The sequence below is a fragment of the Chroicocephalus ridibundus genome, chromosome 10 (assembly GCF_963924245.1).
Source record: "Chroicocephalus ridibundus chromosome 10, bChrRid1.1, whole genome shotgun sequence".
NCBI classification, from domain to species: domain Eukaryota; kingdom Metazoa; phylum Chordata; class Aves; order Charadriiformes; family Laridae; genus Chroicocephalus; species Chroicocephalus ridibundus.
Window position 1 is genome coordinate 9,967,682 of NC_086293.1, and position 21,685 is coordinate 9,989,366.

The 21,685-nt window shown below is 43.2% G+C and overlaps 1 protein-coding gene across 3 annotated transcripts in view; it reads right to left on the reverse strand.

The window, feature by feature from the left end:
- The window catches only part of GRM7 (glutamate metabotropic receptor 7), a 304,853-nt gene that overhangs the window by 100,084 nt on the left and 183,084 nt on the right, over nt 1–21,685 (reverse strand). For all 3 annotated transcript variants that reach the window (XM_063347611.1, XM_063347610.1, XM_063347612.1), the window contains exons 5-6: nt 17,249–17,389; nt 3,160–3,360 (exon numbers count right to left, since the gene is read on the reverse strand). In XM_063347611.1, coding sequence (XP_063203681.1) covers nt 3,160–3,360; nt 17,249–17,389 — 342 coding nt within the window. The remainder of the gene's footprint in view (nt 1–3,159; nt 3,361–17,248; nt 17,390–21,685) is intronic.

The following is a 21,685-nucleotide window of genomic DNA, read 5'->3' on the forward strand; positions in this document are numbered from 1 at the left end:
GCATTAGCCTCCAGACTGCAGCTTCTTGCTCATTCGGAGGCTATGACAATTTAATTCACCTTCAGTTCCCAACAAATAAGCTGCTTTCTCACCACACAGACACAGAGAGTACATGACACCCTTTCACCTGCAGGATGCATTCAAAAAAAGACACAATCCAACTGAATTTGTAGGATTTCGATCTCCTAATCGCCACAAGATGGGAAATGAATTAATAGGAGAAGGACAGGGTGCCAGCTAAGGTGTTTCTTTGCTATTCAGTTCACACTTACTGCAGTTTGAGTACCTGGAGGGCTCGTATGAACAGAATCTTTAGCTTTTTCACTGGCAAAAATACAATCTCTGCACTTGGAGATTTTCAGCATCTCACTGCATGAGCACTTGATGTTTTAAGTTTTCCAAGGTTTGGGCCTTTTTGTTCTCAAGGTAGTGTGACTATATCAAAATTCATACTGAGCTTCTAGTACAAATCCAGTCTCTCTTCATTAAAGCGTTGCTTGAGCTCTTCCTGCATGACTGTCATTACCTCTGCGAGGAAGAAAAGGCTCCAAAAGCAGGGACAGACAGGACGATTGCAGCTGCACGGTGACAAGGGGATTTATTACATGCAAAGAGGATCTCAAGCTCATGGGCTCAGGATGCTTGAAAAGGGGCAGCATTTTTCCCCTCTGGCACACAGTTTGGACAAAGCACTCCCACTGCTCTGCTTTTACTACAAATTTAGGTAGAAGACTGGGACAACAGGATTTTAAGCATAGACTGAATATTGCTTTCCAAGTCCTAATCTTCATGAGAGGGAGCCGCATGGCTGCACCGGTGACTCAGGGAAGGGCAGGTTAAGATCAAGGCTAAAACCGAGACAGCTGACACAAGCCCAGCAGCGCGTTCCTCTGTCCCTGCCCTCTACGACATGATGGGTGAAGACCACGTAGGCACCAGCACCGGTGTCCCGGGAGCTCCCAGGCTTTATCAACAGGAACACACCACCCAGAGCAGCCAAAGCCTCTCGTTGCTTCTTCCGTTCCTCCATCCCTCTGCATTTTTCAGGCTATCCCCGTCTGTTTGGCGAGTTATATGAAGGTTGTTTATCCTCCACCCCTGGGAAGACTCAAGCAATCCACAGCAATTCTGGGAATTCACTTTTATAGAATACAAGAAGAAACTGGTTTCAGAGCATCTTTCCATAGCCTGAGGAACGAACCCCAGGAGGGGCACAGCTGAACATGGAGCCTGGGCACACAAACACACGTGCAGTTATGCACAACGAATACGACAAGAAAAAACTAAACTCTGCCCCTGGATAATGAACCTTAAAAGGAATTGGTTCTTCTCCCAAGGAAAATGCCTACACCCAGGTAGCCAAGAGAAATTAAAAATGTTCAAAGCTATCTCAGTTTTGCCACCATTCTCCTTCCCATGCTAAAAAGCAAAGCAGTACTTCAGTCCCTGCGCTGGACACGAGTTTCACGTATACAAGCAAAGAAAAACACCATAAGGCCTTGTAAATCAATCACTAATGGAGGAAAAAAAGTCATCTTTTAAAAGCCTGACCAAGGAAACACAACTAAGGAAACCCAAGTTGGTCCAAGCCAATTCTTGGAGCTGGACAGTAGTCAACATTATCTGGACTGCCAGTTTCTCAAATTATTTCTCAGCTTTTAAAATGATAGATGACCATTCAGCATCTTTATATGCAACAACTGTCTAGAGACGCCCATGTATGAGCTGCTTCTCAGTATCAAAATGGCCCAAGTGCAATACACTATATGAATGCTGGACTACTTCTACAGAAGCTTTGTCCTTTATAATTAACCTTCCAAAACGAGGAAAGCAGAACTCTCCAGTCCTCCCGATCACTCATCTCAAAATTAGCTCCTGGATGTAGTTAACACCACTTACTTCAAGGAAAGAAATTAAAATCTCCTCATATTCACCTTGCTGTTTATAAGATGATTTATACAGGAAAGAAAAACATCCTTGGCACAAGTGACCAAGCTTGACAATGAAATACCATCTGTGTTCCTACCTTTAAATCTCTTGGGTCCTATTGGCTATGCGTGGGTTTTGTTAAGTTTATCAATAAAAATGTTTATTGGTAGATCTCAGCAGGGAACGCCTCCCCGTGCTGCTCAGCGAGGACGTGAAGCTTGCGCAAACCCCTCTTCCCAGGCGGCGACAGCCCTGGCTGTAGTTTTTCAGTACTTCCCTAAATTTGTTCTAAATATGGATTTGGAGGTCTAACTTTCGGCTCCTGGCTAAATCTCAGATCTCTACCTTCTACAGAGCTAGGGCAGAGCAGTAAGACCTCCCGGTAAGTACATTAGCAAGGTTTATGAAGGGGAAATAACATTAGGTTGCTGTAATGTTAGCTGCTGTAAGTGATCTGCTCTGGTGCCTCTGGGCTGGTTGCAGGTGAATGTTTGTTAATGAAACTAATAAAATTACAGTAAAACATATGAGGCAAGGAAATTTTGCTGATATTCATACACTGCAATGAAGAGAAAAATACACGAAAGCCCGTTGTACTGTATGAAAGGGAGCGTTGGTATTGCAACCATCACCGCCACACCTGGGAAGCAGAGCTGGGTAAATGGTAAGCGGACAGACATTAAATTCTCGTGTCCACATTTTTAGGATGTTTCATCTCCTCTGAAGTCTTACTAGGGGAATGAAGGTTGGAGTAACTACTCTGTCTAAATCACGTAGTTCTGGCTCTGCAAGCGGACCTGGCCCTTTAGCTGTCCTCTCCCTCCTCATCATGCAGCTAAACTGGGTTCTGGGTACCAGAATTTCTGCCAAGTACGGGAAACAATATAACTAAATAGGAAACATGATGTGTTATGCTAGCAAATTTCTGGGGTTTCAACAGGCTTGTTTAGTCAGAGACAAGCTTAGGCTTTCACCCAGCTATTTCTCCCATAAGAAATCAGTCTTCTGGAAGGTATCCTAAACCAGCAGCAGTGATTTCTGTCTCTGGACAGTAGCAGCCTATTTACCTTGGTTAAAACGCGATGTTTTCAAATAGATACTAAATAAACATTGGCTTCTACCACAAACTCTAGCGAAACAATAAAAAGAGTCTTGATCTGCATTGGATGAAAAAGATATATGAAGTGGAATTAAATGGAAGAGCCCCATGGGTGAATACGGCCAGCTCACCATTGAAGTTAACGCTGCGGATGTACTTGAGCAGCTTTTTGCCTCCCGCGTGCTCCATCTCGGGGCAGACCCCGGGGTAGTCGGCACAGAGGTCCTTGTTCATGTGGTGGAGCGCGTGGGCCATGGCGTACACGGCATCGATCACAAACTGGACCTTCCCCTCCTGCTCGTAGTGGGAGTCTTTGCCAATTCGCTCCTGTCCTGCACGTTAAAAACAAACACACACATATACACACACACACAGAAGGACAGTAAGGAACAGTATTTTCCTGATATCAAGCACAAATTAATCCTCCTGGAGCACATTTAAAGAACTGCATGTTTTAGTCAATACCATAAAACATTTTGAGTTATGGTTTTACTAATTAAAACAAAAACAAACCTTCTTTCTTGATAGTAGAATGATCAACAGTTCTTGCAAGTTATTCTACCGTAATGCAGAGAAACAAATCCTGCCACAACCACAAACTTGAAACTCTAACCTACAGGGACCGTCTCAGAGGGAGAAGACGCCAGACTCCGTATGCTCCCAAAGTATGTCTTTGAAAGAAGAAAGCATTTAAAATAAAGCACAGCTGGTATTTTAAAGTCTGATGGTTTGTTCTGTTGCAAATCCCAGTCTCTAATTGAAAGACAGAGCCAGACTCAGGGAAGAAAGAATCCCGTCAGCTGCAAGTGAAGGGGTGCTCCAGAGAACCGAGTGAACGTGCCTGCTATCAACGCCACCTCGGGAAGCTCGGTATGGCTGCATTAACAACGCACCCCCCCTCTCCCTGGCCTGCAGAGACCAAAATGTCCTTCGGAATCCACTGACTGCCTTTAAAATATTTCCGCAGGCGAGAACTTAAGGAATCCAAAGGCTTAATGTCATCCCAACGGCAACGGGGGGAAAGCAGTGCTTTGAGAGCCACCCCTTGATGGCGGCAGCGCCCGGCGTGTGAGGAACGACAAACCCTCTGCCTCAGGGACCCTGCCATCCCGTGGGCCAAGGCTTAGAACGTCTGAGAGAAGGGAGGCATTTTGCAAACGGAAAACTGGAACACAGAAATTGAATCACAAAGAGACAAAAGAACTCAATAGCAGCAACAAAGAAGGTGAACCTAAATATTTTGTGTGGTAGGCTTGTGCCTTAACCATTCTCTCCCTCTCAGACTTGAGAATGTGTAACCTGGTAACGTGACTGTAAAACCAGGTAAAAAGGTGGCCTTCTTGCTTTTATGGTCATGTGAACTGATAAATAAGCGCCTCCGCAATTAGGCGGCAAACCAAACAGTATTTTCAGAGCTTAAAGCAAGGCACAACAGGTTAAGAATTAGGAAACTTTGATTTTTTCTTTTTTATTTCTTTTTTTTCTGAAATCATCCACTAACTTCTTGCTTTACCTTGACCAAGTAACACCTGCATGATTCAATCTGTCCAGCCGCAAAATGTGTGATTATACTTACCTATCTCACCAGGGTTTCATGAAACGTAATTACTGCTTGTGAAGTGTTCCGAGCTGCATTGATGAAAGCACCAGAAGTGCCATCCATTATTTTCCAAGGGTGGCAACGCTACATCCCACTTGTTCCACCTGCAGCATCACACTCCTTTCTAACCTCACATCAGTCTTGATCACCTTCCTGCAGCACCTGTAGGTCTGGGCACTGCTAGGAGCTCCAAGAAACCAGCCATCGGAGGCATCTCTCACAAATATTTTAGAGACCTTCAATCAAAGTAAATGCTTGGTTGGAGGACACAAGTGGGGAAAATTCCTTTGTTAATGTCCTTAATTAGAAATAGGGATGAATGAATTTAAATTAGCTGGTTGATACCAATAAGGAAAGGAAATCGAGTTGTTAATGACTACGAGAACTAATGATTTTTAACAGAGGCCAGAAGCCCATTTTCCTGCTCCTGCCCAGTTAAGACGGCTGTATCTCCCTCCTGTGCTAACGAACGGCAGCTTTACCCGCACCAGCCCCTGTTGTGCAGGGCCAGCCCGAGCCTCCTCCCTCCAGGGCAGCACTGGGCTTGCAGAAACCCATCGTCAGGGAGCAGGCAAGGTCTTCTCCATCCTGACTTCCCTCGGGGCACTGTTTATCCGGCTGAATCATCTGATAGCCAGCTTATGAGCAAAGTATTTCAGGATTTTTTTTCGGCTCGTAAAAGAAGGGCACGGTGGAGCTGCAGTCCCCTCCCACAAGTCACACTCGGCAAAGAGATCCAGACAGTTTGCTATAAATTCTGCTCATATGTCTCACCCCTTCTCCTACCCTCAAGGTGGCTTCATCTACAAAATTTACATAGTTCTGGTGCTGGCAGCTCTTTCTATAAATACATATACGTCATGCTCTCTCTCAATATTACGTACAAATATTTAAATATTAAATGTATATTTAAAGTATAATTATTATATATATTATAAGTAATATATTTATACAAATATGATTTGTTTATATATAAAATATATACACACTTTTGTGTATGTAAACAGTGTGTATATACACACACACACTGTATACAGTCCAACGACACGACCCCCAGTCCAACAGTGAGGCTGCAGATAACACCCAATGACTTCAACTCACTTGCTACAAGTCAGCAAGGTCCAGGAAAAAATCCCACGTTCTATGATTTCTGCACTATAGCAGCGTATTTGCTATATTTGATTCACTGCAAGATTAGACACTCAAAAAAGAGGGACTGACCTACATCACCAAATACCCGTTAGTCCCAAACAATCCTTTTTCTTCTTTGAGGGGAGAGGTGGCAGACCAGCATTACGAATAAGCACAGAGAGATCGCCACTTTCTTACAGAAATCCCACAAGCACAAAGACTGCCTAAATATGTCCACAAGTGATTTGCTTGAAGATAAGCAAAGATATAATCCCTGTATATGAGCACATTTAATTGTCTACACTTTTCCCCCTTTTTTGTTTTTCTCCTTAATTACCAAACTGCACCATTGACGTCTGATCCACTCAACCTATGCATTAGATTTGACATACCTTCTACAAAAGCCTCTCTGTTTTAAATCTCAACTACCCTGGAAACATTGAAATCCTGCAAATACTTCAGCGGGGTAAGAGAGCTTCCACCCTGAGAAGATCCACATACTGTCCTTTTCATTATTTCACTCCCTCTCATTGATTACAGACCTTATTACATTTCCAGGCCCTGACAAGGAAAATGCTTTTAAGTGGTTTCAGCTCAGCTACCTAACCAAATTAGCAATGCAACAGAACGCGTGCCAAGGGAAGTGAGTCTGGGATTGAAATGCTGCACACAAACAATACTGATTAGGCATATTAAGTTCCAGCAGCACGGTCGGCCGAATGCACAGCAGAAAGAAAACCTTTAGCGGTGAAGAGATCTGTGAAAGGAACCTGAGCAAAATCCACTTAAAAAAACCAAGACCAACGTCAACTGTGTCCAACTATGAAAATAATAAAGATTTGAAAAACTGAATAGAATTTGCAGTGGCAAGACTGCTTTCCTCTACTGAAAACGGCCATTTAGTGGAGCACACCCACCCAGAAAACATGCATGAATTCATGCAACTAGACAAGTGTGCTATCCTTCATATAAACATAGCTTGAGGTACCTTTTAAAACGACTGTTGCAATTAGAAGTTTAGCCCAAATTTTAACTAGCAAAGAACCTGCAAAGCAATGGCCATACTTTACATATATCAAGTAGTCTTCAGACTTGGACACTAAAAATAAAATAAAAAATACCTAAATTAATGGCCCTGACTGAACAGAGTGTTCCCTCTAGTTTACATCAAACTACCATCGTAGTAACCCAGTGAGAAGCAAATCAGGCCCCAAATCCATTTTCAGACAGGGGTAAACCTAAGTGATGGGCACAATTTTAATTCTAACTTCAGCATTAGTGTGGCAAATATCTCCCCCTCTTAAATTTAGCTGAAGAAGCCAAGCAGGAAGTTTTACCCCATGCCTCAGGACTAGCTCCTGTGTATTCAGGGGTACAGAAGTTCAATTATTAATTATTCCTGGAAGAGAAGGAAACCCCCAGCAGTCATTAGCTCCCTACAGCCAAAAGCAGCGATGTGGGTGCTGCGGGTGCCTCCTGGCAAAGGGGCAGCCCTGGACCCCATCCCAGTCACACCAGGGCATCTCGGGGGTCTCAGTGTGGCGCAAGAGAAAGAACCAACGTATGAACTCAGGTGTTGGGTGCAGCAAGAAACCATGCAACCCTCCATGCTGCCAGAAGACACCAAAAAGGCCAGAAGGTAAACATAAAGCCCATTTGCACTGTGATGTGCGCATCGTCTGTTCTTCTCAACACACCCCTGCTCTTTAAAGGCTGCCTCTTCTTTTTTTTCTTTTTAACTTGGTGATCTTCAGGAGCCATGCAATAATGTTATTTTCTTCAGCAATGAAGTAGCTGACACCCGAGACACATGCACACAAAGTGATTTCAAGAGAATGCGCTTTTGTACCAGGGATTTGAAATGGAGTACCTTGGGATGTCAGGAGAAGGATGAAACACAAAAGCAATTTATTGACATGAGCATTTTTTGCTTCCAAAAGATCCTTTCGAAGGTGATGACAAATAATTTAACCTCACTTCCTACTAGACTCTCAAGTGCTCATCATCATGATTCCTAAGAGACTGAGCAGCTAGGTCTCTTGCTTCAGGCAAATCTTCACAAGAGAAAAATACTGCAACAAGGAGAGGAAAAAATGGCCCAAACCCAGAGTACTGAAAATACAGAGGGAAAGAAGTCCTCTTGTACAGCCTCCTTCAGATGACATAGAAATGAAATGCAAGATTAAGAACTCCTGCTTAACACCTCCTCGTATGGAAAAGGAGCCTGACAACACCATTTTTCACATTACATTTTCTCAGCCTCTCTCCTTCAGTTGATTTTTCTGGACTCGTCGCTGATCATCACATAATGGAGGAGATATGTTATGATGTATAAATAGTGTTGCAAGGACCATTTTTATGGCATATAATTCAGACAGACATCAAAATCCCACTTCATTGGTGCTTACATTAGATGAATTCAGACATCGGTTCAGTTTCTGAAGGATTAAACACATTTTCAAAGGAACTTACATAATAGTACTGCTGAGAACCCGGTGATAGTCATCATTAACAAGAGATTTAATTTAAAGATTGCAGAATGCTCACAGTATCAAACAAGGAGCTATTATTTCTACAAGTTAGAATTCAGCAGCTGGTTAAGTGCTGACGGAAAAATACATACTCTTCATCCATCTCCAGCGTATTTAGCATCATTAGAAACCTGATGCCTGTGAGCAAAGAGACATCCATGATGCAACAGCTACAATTATTAGTCTATAACCGTGTAAGTGCCCATAGACGCTATTTCATAGCGACGCTGAAGCTTCCTCCAGCCACAGGCGGTGCGGAGAGCTCAGCCCGTGCAGCTGCAACGGCTGTCCTCGTGGCACTCCAGAAACACGCCCGGTAGCGCAAAACAAATGGATCCATCTTTAATAGACAAGTCTGTATGTCCAGGGCACTCCAAAATACAATATTATAAATCTTATGAGGAGCGATTGAAGGAGCTGGGACTGTTTAGTTTGAGGAAGAGGAGGCTGAGGGGAGACCTCATCACTCTCTACAACTACTCGAAAGGACATTGTAGAGAGCTTGGTGCTGGTCTCTCCTCACAGGTAATTAGCGATAGAACAAGAGGGAATGGCTTCAAGCTGCGACAGTGTAGGTTTAGGCTGGACATTAGGAAAAAATTCTTCACAGAAAGAGTGGTCAGACACTGGGATAGGCTGCCCAGGGAGGTGGTGGAGTCACCATCCCTGAATGCGTTTAAGACTCGTTCAGATGTGGTGTTAAGGGATATGGTGTAAGGGAGAACTTCGTAGAGTGGAGATGATGGTTGGACTCGATGATCCCAAGGGTCTTTTCCAACCTAAATGATTCTATGATTCTAATATTCACCCATAGTATAGACACTACTGCACACACAGGAGGTGTAAAGTCTGAAAGCTTCTCCAACTAAGCTCTTTATTTGAAAGTAGCTGAGTACTAGAGACTGAGAAAAACTAACAATATGCTAGAGTAAATATTGTAATTTAAACAAGCAGAGTATGACAATCAGGCCTCTTTGCAATATAATCCATGTATTGTCATTTTACAAAGAAATACAAGATCCAATAATACAGCTATGTAGTTACAGTCATGTATCCAGCCCATCCTAATTCAGAAGATCTCATTATAGACAAAAGCCTTTATCTCAAGACCATCAATCCAATCCCCATGGATTTTCTTGGGGAAAGCAGATGAACTTCCAAGTTTCTACTGTGAACCACACAAGAAGATCATCTGTGCAAGGATAAGATTACAGCCTAAGCGCAGAGCTCAGGGAGCCGGCAGCGTGAGGGCAGCAGCTCAGCCCAGGCGGGGCAGAGCACCCACCTCCCTAATGCGGGGAGGTGCCAGTCCTGCCTTCTTGTTAACGACTCAAGAAACCTCTCCCGGATCTCCTCTGCACCCCCAGTGCCAGCACAGCTCTACAGCCTCCCACCACTCCGATGGAAAGAGGTAACTTCATATTGCACAGGAAATTTGGAAGTCAGACCAATCGTTCTATGCCAATAACAAGCAGGGAGGCCTTTTTTAACTCAAAATGCCTTTTTTTTTTTTTTTTCTTAATTTGGTGTGCACTTGACCCACAGTCAGACATCTACAGCAGTAGATATACAAACGGAGAGACTCTAGTAACTCCACCAAAACCAACAGAAAGCAGATGTAGTCAACTTTAGCTATGCCTAATCAGGTAACACTGCCTAAGCAAACTTTGGAAACCAGACTCTCACAATGCCTTACAACGTACTCCTCATCTAGGACAGAAAAAAAACCTCCTGTACTGTAACTGGTCTTCACTCATAAATATTAAAGTAAAAACCAAAGAGAACATAGCGCAGCAGAAAGTCCTACTGAAAATGTTATTCCAATACCAGAAATAAAAATATTACATCATAAGGATAATAATAATTTCAGCAGTTTACAGAAAGCCTTGATGCAATGAGTTTTATGAAGCTCCATCCGCTTCCACCTGTCAGAAAATGAATTTTTTTTCTCAATTACACTGATTCAGCCCACCATACCGTTTCTGTTCTCAGGTGTGTATGCGTATCTAAGAGAACATATTTTTAGATTAGAAAACTGACCTAGTTTTCTTACCTGAGAGGTTTTCTGTGCATTCAACGTTCCTATTAAAACATAAGCAATAGGTCTCATTTCTATTCCAATGCAGAAGTACTACAGTCATAAAATCCCAGCACCAGGTTGGCCAACGCTGCCGTAAATCACAGACACTTTACAGCTTTCTACTGCGAGCGTGCAAGTGAAGAAAGCTTCCTGTAGCCATAATTGCCAGGGAAGCCAGTGCTCACACAAATGTATAGAAGCAGCACTTTTTAAAGATTAGAAGGCCTAAACTGGAGCTATCTTCATATTTGAGCACTTGGGTAAAAATGCAATTCGCAAATAGAGGAACATGTATGTAAATAGCAAGCTGGGAGTGATTTGAATCACGGGGCTCTGTTGGCAAATCACCTTGGCAATCTAGAAATATAAGTGATTCTAAGAAACGTATTTGTGAAAGGTAACAGAGTTTAGAAATCCATAAAACAGGTTTACCTTAAGAATAAACTCTTTAAGATTCATTTAATGTTGGTTGAACCAACCATTGCAGGGTTCTTTTAGGAATTTCAGGTATATGTATTTTGAAGTACTACCACGCTAAATTAGATGAACTTTTTGAAATGAAAGCATCGAGGTCATTAAGCTATAACGCATACTTGAACAATTTAATATTATATGGAAAATATTTTGTTTAGAAAGAGGTGCACATAGCCAGTCAACTTGCAAGCCAGTGCGTAACATGCTTCGTTTGCTCCTAAACTTGTGCACATCACATTTTTTCAGAAAAAAGAGTCAACTTTTCCTTCTCATGGGTGTTAGCATTGATGTGCTTAGGCAGTCTGAAGATCGCTGAAGTATCTACAAAAAATAAGATGCAATGCAATCTAGTAAAAGAACAGAGGACTGAAATCTTGGGTTTCAAAATTAAGTCAGATGTTGGCTAACCACACGTCCTCACCTACGTCCCAGTGTCTCTGAGCTACGGCTATAGCTCTGTTGGCCCAGAGGATTCACCCAAAGATGAGCTGGGCTTGGTGGGAAGCTGTTTATTGGAGAACATACTGAAATATGTCTTGGATTTATTTTTTGTTCCCCGCCTTGAGAGGGAGCCTATAACCAGGGTCATGGACAACTTGAAAGACAATCACCATCAGAAGCAAAAGAAAAAGCAGAAGCTGTCAACGGAAACATGTCACAAAGATATGGATCAGCCACTCACTAGCAAGGAAACATTCTGTGTGTGTCCTGAGAAAGAAGGGAGGAAGAGGCAGGCCATGCCAACAAAGCAGGAAAACAACTACCTAGACCACTTATATACCTGCATCAGAGCATGGGATGTAATTGAGAAGATAAATTTCCCATCCTGGTCTGCCCTTTAACCTTATCCATAGCTTGCAGGGCAAGCAACAGAAGATAAATTTTAGTCTTTATCCTTTCTGCACTGAAATATTATATACCTTCAAACACATGCATTAACACACATCTCGTACCTCAGAGCCCGGAGGAGAAAATGCACAGAGCAATCTCTGTAACAAGAGCTAACCAAAAGCTTTTTTGCTCGCGCCCATGTCATCAATCACGCATCACAAAATCCTGGGCAAAAATCCACACCGAGTCACAGGCACGTAAATCCTGCTGTGGCCACCGGCAGCTGGGAAAGGGCATCCGAGCAGCTGGGAAAGGGCATCCGAGCCAAGTATTTGCCCTAAAGCAAATTATTTTACAATTTGTATACAGGATTCATGACAACTAGCCTTACTTTAAGTATTCCTGTATTTCAGCACCTTGACTAACCACTGCTTAGGACCAGACTACAGTTAAGGACTACTGCCTAGGCAGGACGTCTTACAGATGACAGCAGTGGGCATTAACAAAAGGACTTGGTTGGGTAGAAAGATATAATACCATTGGCCAAGATTTGGGGGGAATAAAAGAAAAAAAAAAAACAAACAGAAAAAACTACCTTTTTTTTTTTTTTTTTAACTTGCTCTGTTTAAAAAAAAAAATAATAGTATGAGCGATAGCAACAAAGCCTGGACCTCCACAGTCTGAGCTGCTCAAGCACAGAGCTTACAAGGCACTCAACTTGTCTTTGCGTTAGGCACAGAGGTAATACGGCTCCCCCCGCCTTCCAAAGCGCAGATGCAGAAAAAAAAAAAAATCATCTTGATGCAGAGAAAACTGGCTGATAACTCAAGGGAGGTGAGAGAACTGCTCAGCCCCTGTGGAGCGTTTCAAGGCACGCTCACGTTGAGCACACCTGCAGCAAGAGACAGGAGGGTTTTCAAGCTGCAGATTCTTGAACAAAAGGAAAAATGTACTGCGTATGGTTTGGATCCTCCTAAACCTGATTTTTCTGAAATTCTGAGGAATTATTGATATTTGTAGGACCCAGATGAAGTGATCTCCACAAGCCTTACTGAGAATAGGAGGAGGGTGCTGAGAAGAGCCGGGAGCCGGCGGCAGTACAGCCCTGAGCCGATGCCTGCAAACACCGGGCAGCTTCCAATCGAGCTTCCGATGGATTCACCTGTGCATCGTTTGTACAAACCTGCCATCCCGAACCTTGAGCAGTGCTGGAGATGGAGCACCTTCTGCACTCACAGCCCTCAACACTGTCCGTGGGAATCCATCTAAATTTAACCCCTCTTCCTGACATGATTTATATGGCCCCGTGGACAGTTAAGGTCTTCTGCCACCCTCAAGTCCAACAGATATTCATCCTAATGAATACCATAAAGCCGTTTTCATAAAAAGTAAATCACACACACCACAGCTCCTGGCATTTGTTTAAAAAAAAAATGCTTTAGATATTGGCCATCTGCCATTAAGTTGTTTGAAACATCTCAGACAATTTATTGTTTCCTGAGATGAGGAATTTTGATAGCATTTGGAAAACTATTTTTCTTTCCATAGTAAATTGAACTTTGTTAATCTATGAATGCACTAGATCACTTTTTGTCGTCAAATTATAAATAATATTCTGATATCCTCGGGCTCTGCTATTTGTACATCTTTTGTTTCTCATTAGTTTTCTTTCCCTAACATATGGCTTCATAGAACAAGCCATCTTGACTGCTGGTGAAAAAAAGACAGAATATTGCTATTGGCGTCCTTGTAAGTGAGAGGATTCAGAGTCCCGAGACCGCTCCTGCCCACACACTGCCCGGGAAGGTGAATCTGGGTCCCTTTGAGGCACTTTCTCTTGTCCCAATTTAAATTCTAAACACAACCGTCCCTCTTTTACAAATCCTTTTGCTTAATTTGTGTCACTTCATCTTGCAGGGAGCTTTCTCCCAGCATCTTCTCCACAGCAAGTCATTGTCTGAGCCATCATCTGGGCTGTACCTTCAGACTGATTACACTTGCAGATAATTAGAAAAGCTCTCCGAGTGATCTACATTCTGATAAATGACATCCAAGGTGACATCACCCTTATATCACTTCATTAAGTCTCCTTGAGTGTAAAGCTATCTGAATTAAAAGCTATGGTTAATAAGTGAACAGAGTCAAGCGTTGCCGTTTCCCTCCAGGCGGCGTTCCCCGTGCGGGGGCGGCTGGGGCACTGCAGGCACAGCGGGTGCCTCCGAGGACCCCCAGTTCTCGCCTCCCTGCACCCAACGCCGCTCCTGCCGCAGGCGAGCATGGGCAGGGATGCTACTGCTGGACCGGGGAGAGACCCCGGGCGACCATGCCGGTGCTTGCCTTCAGCCGGGCAACTGGCGGGCACGGAGGTGCTACAGTGTAATATGATTAAATATTCAGATTTGTATATTGATTTCAACACACACTGTATATTTTATTTCAATAATCACTATGAAACTTACAACCAGCCTGCTTCATGACAATATATACACAAAACCCCCTTGTTTTATCATCTGTTAATTCTAACTCCCTAAATCTCGTAGCACTGGCAATACTGGCACAATGGGGGTTTGTATAGGAAAATGCCTTCAGTTGAGCTCTCAATCGAAGCCCCGACCCCATCTCTGCACGGAACGCGGTGTGCGCAGAGCCTTCAGCACGGCTCCCTTTGCAGAATCACAGCTATGAACTACAGCACTGTTCTCTTCTGCAAAGACAGTTGTTTTCTTCTGTTAATCCTTTCCTATAAAAGCACGTTTTTACCATAACGCGTGGTACTACAAACTATTTTTTCCCAAATTATTCCTTCATGAACCTGACACAGCCTGTTATGACTGAAGTGAATCTCTCTAATGTTCTTAAATGCGAGCAGCCAGAAGTAAAGCAATGAACTGTCCAAACCCAATGCTTGTTACTGTTACGCTGTTTCGGTGATGCAGTTTGATGAAGTCTCCCCATGTAGTTTGATGAAGTCTCCTCAGAAGCCACCCACAGCATCCCCCAAGGGCAGAGGCGGCCACTCCAGCGCCTGGGCAAGCCCAGAAGACAGCACCTGCCTGAAATTTAACCACTTTTGCATAAGGTACCGATCCTTCTCATCCCTGTGGAAGAGCAAGGGCCTCAGCTGCTTCTGCCGTATGCGTACATACCGCTTTGCGATGGACTGCGTCCCAGCAGAAGTCACCTGCACAACAGTAGAGGTGTCCTTGGTGGCAGTACAACTTAGCAGCACCGGATCGCTCCCTGAACCATGCCAAAAATAAGTCAAATCACTAGAAACAGCGTTATTAATTACAGTGATGTGTTGCATTTAATCTTATCTAGAAATAAAGTGGTGTGGGCTGAATGTATTTTCATTCTCTCATTCTACATCCTATCCACCCTGATCAGGCAAACTTTTTTCATGCTCAAATAAATATAAACGACATTCACGCAGAAGTTCTGCGTATAAAAATATCTCGGAGCGTTGTGATAGGAGAAGGTAAGCTGCCCGCAGGGTGCCTTCTTGGAGAAGGTTTTCTCCCTGACGGCAGGCTGTGGCAGCGAGCAGAGCTCCCCCCCGCGAGCTGCGTCTCGACTGGGACACGCGCATCCCACGCCCCACGCCGGGGCTCAGCGGCGCCGCCACCCCCCCTCACTGCATCACAAATCACCAACCGGATTTTAAAATAATGATGATGATCATTCATAATATTATTACATCGGCGGGACATTAAGGCTCTCGTGCTGGCAATATAAACTCAGCGCTAATGCTTTTTCTGATGCACAATTTGCTTCAGTTTGCAGAAGAGGGAAGGAAGATGCCAGGGCATGTCATTTGGTACAATATCAAGCTGTAACGGGGTACTTCAGTTCCATAGGGTAAGTTAGCCACCAAAACCAAATGTTTCTGCTGAATCTATGCCAAGGGAAGACACGACACCATTTTTATGTTCACATCAGAAAGCACAGGCTGGGAGTGACTGCAATAAAATAATGGCATAAACAATAAGGGTGAGAAGGCACTTTTAGAAATTATCCTAAAGATCTTTTAGCAGTTCTCAGTCAAATCCCAGCCTCTGGGGGAGATTCCGAATGCCAATTTTAAGAGCCGTGTATTCCCAGCGGTAACTGCACTGTTTCTACGCACAACACTCCTACTCCCATCCACGAACTGAAACCAAAAGCAGATGATATGAAATATGGAAAGTTTTCATCAATTTTCAAACGAAGTAAAACATATCCTCCTATGGACTAATTTCCTTTGATCAAAATTCAAGGCAATTATTCAACATAACACATTTAAACTGCTGCTGTGAAAAATTAAAAGGAGCAGGAAGGAAAGGCGAAGGGAGGCAAGGGCGACGCGGACATCAGACGGCATTATTGGCTTTGCCACCTGTAGCCCAGGAGATATGTTCTGGATGAAGCTTGTCCACCATATTTTAAGCCCTGAGCAAATGCCCCAACCCCACAGTACAGACATTCCCACCACAAACAGCCTCACCAAGGGCCTGGCAGTTTGAGGGCAGACTCCCTACCTTTTTTTGAGTTTTAGAAATACTTTTTTCTAGACAGGTAACCTCAATCTAATGCCTTCATTCAGCAGAAGATCATTAAACTGGCAATGCTGCTCTTGTCCCTGTGCATCATCTGGTAGCACTTGGTCAGGCCCACATCCGAATGACTCCAAGAACAGGCATCTCACCCATAATTGCCTTTCAAAATAAACTCGTCAAGTTTAATGAACTGTATCACCCCGCATCATGGCGGTGGTTGTGCTGAGAAGCGCGTAACTCAGTTAAAAACAAAATCACCCCCATCATTACCTGGGCACCTCTGTAACTAAAAATAACTCCTTGAACCTCCACGGGATCAGAAACAGGAATTCCTGGAAAAACAGGGTATTTAAAATAGTGGGCAGTACCTCCAAGGAAGGGAGGAGTGGGTTTGTCAGGCACCAGAAAACAACAGGTCGGTCGGAAATGCAGTGTGTTTTCTGTCTTCCTGAGTTGAGGCTGCAAGATTTTTTTTTTAACCCCAATTTCTTAAATAACATTAGTGAAAACAAAAATCTGATCAACAACTTTGTGCTTCCTAAAGTGAAATCATTTCACTCTGCGCTAACACTTTCCTACAGGTGCGTTTCCCTCAAAAGTTCAATTCAAACGCAGACGTTGGTGTACGACCGTGAGCAGATGGTGCTTTGACAGAGTAGGTGGCCAATTTGTGATGTGCAGATGGGTGACAAGGCACATGTTGTACAAATATTCTCCCTCTAAAACAAACCACCAAAAGACCCCCAAGGCACCCTGCACTCAAACAAAAGCGTTTCTGGGTCTTATGGAAAATATTGATTTTCCTGCTGGATGGACAGCCAGAAAAGGGAAGAAATAGAAGAATGTATTTTTTTACTCTTTCCATCTATTTCTCTTGTCCTGCAAGGCTGATGCTGCCGTTCCATTTTCGGTACAACCTACGAAAATTCAATTTATTTTTTCAATCTGTCCCCAGCCAAGCTTCCTTACATCAGCCGCGCAGTCGTTCCCCTGCAGCCCCGCACGGCAGCGCGAGGAGGGCGAAGTGAATGAAGTTACCTGTGCATTTACGGTCTGTGTCTTCCTTCTTTGACCCGCTGATGGTTAACTTGCAGTTGAAGTTCTCCTCCCAGTACTCTGCAAACCACACGTTCCTTCTGTTGTTCTCCAGGGTGCGGGAGGTAAAATAGGCATCGAACCCTGGGGAAGGAGACAGGCAGAAAGCTGAAGTCTACTTCATGCTGCACGGGAAGTAACGCAGCCTGAAAAACAAATACTCTATTTATATCTTCTTCAACATCCCGCACACGTTCGCATCTCCATCCACAGGAGATGACCCTGGGAAGAAAGGAAATCCATTGCACGTTTTATCTCATCAGCTGCATCTTGCAAGTAAATTACTCTGCTGCTAACTGCGAGGTATAAAGCTCGGTAAGATATATGTAAAAGGGAGATTAATGTAATAAAAAGAGTTATAAGCAAAAAGCACGGATTAGATATACACCTATAAGGAATGAAAATAAATGGTATGGTGCAGCTGATATTAGGCTGAGCTCAATAATAATTTTGTAATTAACCTCTCCAGACCTCCAGAGAAGGCAGCTTCAGCTGACTTAACCGGCCACTATCAGTACGCCTTATTGTTTTCACAGCGTATATTTTTCCCTTAATTTCCTTTCACAAAGGTACCGATAAACTCAGAGAGCAAAACTTCCAAGAGGTGACTGTGAATCGCCGCTATTTACCAGAGGCTTGGATTAGCCCCGCTGAAGCAGAGGGAAAAGAAAAATTCCCTTCCTCAGACCTGTGGGACTCGGTTTGTCTCTGAAGCCACGGCGTCACCAACAGCCTGCAGCGCTGCAAGAGCAAAAATGACACACAACTCCAGTATTAAAATAATGGGGGAAAAAAAATTATGATTCTTCACAGCTGAGCTGAAGGGGAGTAAATATATCTGAAGCCCTTGAGTCTTCTTTTTTTTTTTTCTTTTTTTTTTTTAAAATACGCAGTCCTCTGTGTTCACTGAAAGAAACCACATTACAACAACTGAATAGCTGTGTAGCACTGACTAGTTCATAGCTTTCACATGGCTCCTAACCATATTCCATCTTTCTTTAGCACCTCACCAACTTGCCAGAAGAGAAACATATTCTGCTTTGGCTTTATTTGCCTTTTTTTTTTTTTTTTTTTTTTTGCAGAAATGTATATCACTGTGTATACACACACGTATATATACAAACACACACATGAAAGAAAAGGTATATCCTAGAGGCTTACAAACCAAGAGGGCAAATGAAAAGAATTAAAACTCTACTACAAAATTATGCAGTTTGTAAAATTCTAATAACAAATTAGTCCTGCCGTAGTATGGGGATATTTTGCTCTATCAAGTTCTCAAATTCTGACGTTTAAAACTGAGCCAAATATCCTTTAACAGCTCAGGCAATCCCCCTTCAAAGATCATGAGATCTTGAGAGAAAAACCACTTCTCTTCTGCTAATGGATTTTTCTCACAATACAATACAGAACTCTGAAACAAATACTTATTTTCCCAATAAGCAGTGGTAGCTTCAGACCAAAAGGAACATCACACCACTAACTACCCCGGGCACTACTGCTTCGCTCGGCACTTCCCTCCGTTATTCTCTACTCAAGTTGAGATAACTCCTTAGAGCCTACAGAAACCTTCGTGCATACAAATAATTACAAATCGATGGATCGCCCAAGTACTTGCACGATGGCAGAAATCTGGCCGTTGTTCCTGCGATGACCAAAGCCCAGATCACTGCCCCCTCCCACAACACCACTCTCATTTTATTCCTATCCCAGTATACTTTTGGTTCTGCTTGGCGAACAGAAGATTTGCACAAGGACAAATATACTAGCGCACATCTACGAGCTCACACGCAAAGTCTTTTGCCTTTTTTTCTGTTTTGTAGTCAACGGAAGCGATATTCTCTCATCTGTTCAGAAGGAAGAGCACACGGAGTGGCACAGCCAAGTATTCTGGGCATGCAGCATGGAAAAGGTTTATCACCTCCGCATGAGGTGTTCTTCTACCCCTTTAGCCGGGGACAGGCTCCTGGCAGCGAAATCCCTGCTTAGTTCTATGGGTGTTCCCAAACCTGATGGCCCCTGTGCAGTAAGGGGGCTGTGCCCGTTCTCATCAGAGAGTTCTATCAGTCTTACAACAAGCGTGTTTGACTAGCAGGACGTTCACCACCATTACCACTGCCCAGTAGTTTCCCCAAGTCTTTCTAGTTGTCTGTCTTTAGCCTGCAATGAGCGACATCAGAGCTTTTGCTTACAGAGACAGTTCAGATTCAGCATTTTTCATGTAACCTTCCAGAGCTGCAATCCCAGTCCTAAATCAAGTAGCAAAAGAGTTTTTCCTTTTACTGAGAAGGTTGTTGAGGTATTCAAATGATGCAAATATGAAACCCGCACAAAGCAGATCCATCATAAAGAGGACTTGAAAAAATCGTGGCTGCACACTGAGAGACTCAGAAGTAAATTATCTGGCATCCAAAAAGTGCAAATCCATTGAAGATGCAAATCTCAGAATATCTATTTTGTCCCTTTACTCAGCTTTACAGCTTGTACCAGCGTTGCAGAAGAGGGTTGGAGGCACAGAGGCAGATACTTACAGATACTAAATCATCTCTCTGTATCGCATGATCACATGGTTCCTTTTGACTTTGCAGTTCGAAATGACAGTAAATACATATTCCATTGAAGGAGAGAAAAAAGTTCCTTGCACCATAGCCAATAATTTCTCTCACTGAAATAGGTGGGTAAATTGACTCAATCTGGCACTCCACACAATGAAATTGAGTCAGAGGAAAAACATATGGCCTCGTTAAATTAGCATAGCAATCCATCCACTATGGGATAAAAATAGACAGCATGTAAACAGATGTTTTCAAATAAGAAAGAAGATTAGGAGTGGGGTCAATCTGCCTCCTTGTATTAGCTTTGTGTGCTACTGACCTAACCATAATATGTATTTTCCTAATTCTGAGTCTACTGTTCATGGCTCATATCCAAAGCCCACTGCTCGTAAGACACGATGCACATCATCTCCAAAAATCAACCTAGAAAAATAAGTATTGGGGTCTTCCAGAAACAGTCTGAAAGCAAATTAAAGTTTTACCTGCAGCCTCACTAGAAAATATGCGTAGGTCTCTCCTCCAACAAATACATCGGGATGCTTCAGAAGGATGACAAACCCTAAGCAACACGTCACACCAACTCAACGCCGTGCCGGCTGGTTGGAAGCGGGCACCTGAAGGGCTGCCATCAAACCACGGAAACCTGTGAGCAAACCACCAAGATGGGCCAGGAGAAAACCTCCGCGCTGTATTTAAGTATTACTGAATATTTGAGTCAACTCCATGTACTCAGTATGGCCCTTACCATTGTTTTTGCAGTTTGAAAGAAAAACTTTCCAGAATAAAACCGCATGAAGCTGAAGGAAATGAGCCAACCTGTGATGGCACAGACCCCCTACCCCCGCTGCTGGAGTTATGCTGAGGCAGGGACCTAACCTGGGTTTCCCAAATTTAGGGAAATCACTTAGTAAAACCCTCCTCCCACAGCTGTTCTACTTAATTAATGACAAATTAGTGACTTAAGAATGTTTCTGTGCACGGTCTCTAGAAAAGGACAGCACAACTTCTGCACTGCTGAGCTGAAATTTCCTAAGAAAAATATTCATGTAGATGGGTCAGAAGAAAATTTATAAAATACTCTTAGATTTTAGGTACATACAAGCTAAATCTGTTTTCCTGTAAACCTATGCATATTAGTTTTACTCGTAATTAAAAGAGCATGTCAACGAGGATATTCAGTCATAAGACCTGCAATATATACACGGCTCAGAAAGAGAAACTATACCTTACCAATGTGCCAAACTAACTGACCTCTGGGAAAAAGTGCTCTATAACTTAATAAAATAAAATCAATAAGTCTTGATAAAACTGTAATAGAATTCCATACGAATTACTCTAAACCTTTACAGATTTAATAACAAATAATAACATTCTCATTGACTTTTTTAATGATCCCTCTGCATTCTCAAGAAGGAGTATAGATCCCTATTAAAGAGTGTACATTTTTTATCATTATTTTTTATTGATCAAGACAAGCAGGCAAGTGACTGACTGACAGAGGGATGGAGTGAAGTAGCAGGCCATATTTCTATTAATTCCTTACAGGGTGGAAGTACTGTGCACCCACTGGCTGCATCGCTGCACTACTGCTCCCACACAGCCAGAAGACCTCCAGAAGACCTCCAGAAGACCTCCAGAAGACCTCCAGAAGACCTCCAGAAGACCTCCAGAAGACCTCCAGAAGACCTCCAGAAGACCTCCAGAAGACCTCACTTTGTGAACTCCCCTCCTTCCCTGCATTTTTCGGTCCAAGAATAGTCTCCCACGGCCAGGACCGAGTAAGCACAAAGAATCCCACATTGCTCCACAGGAGCAAGGCCAGAAG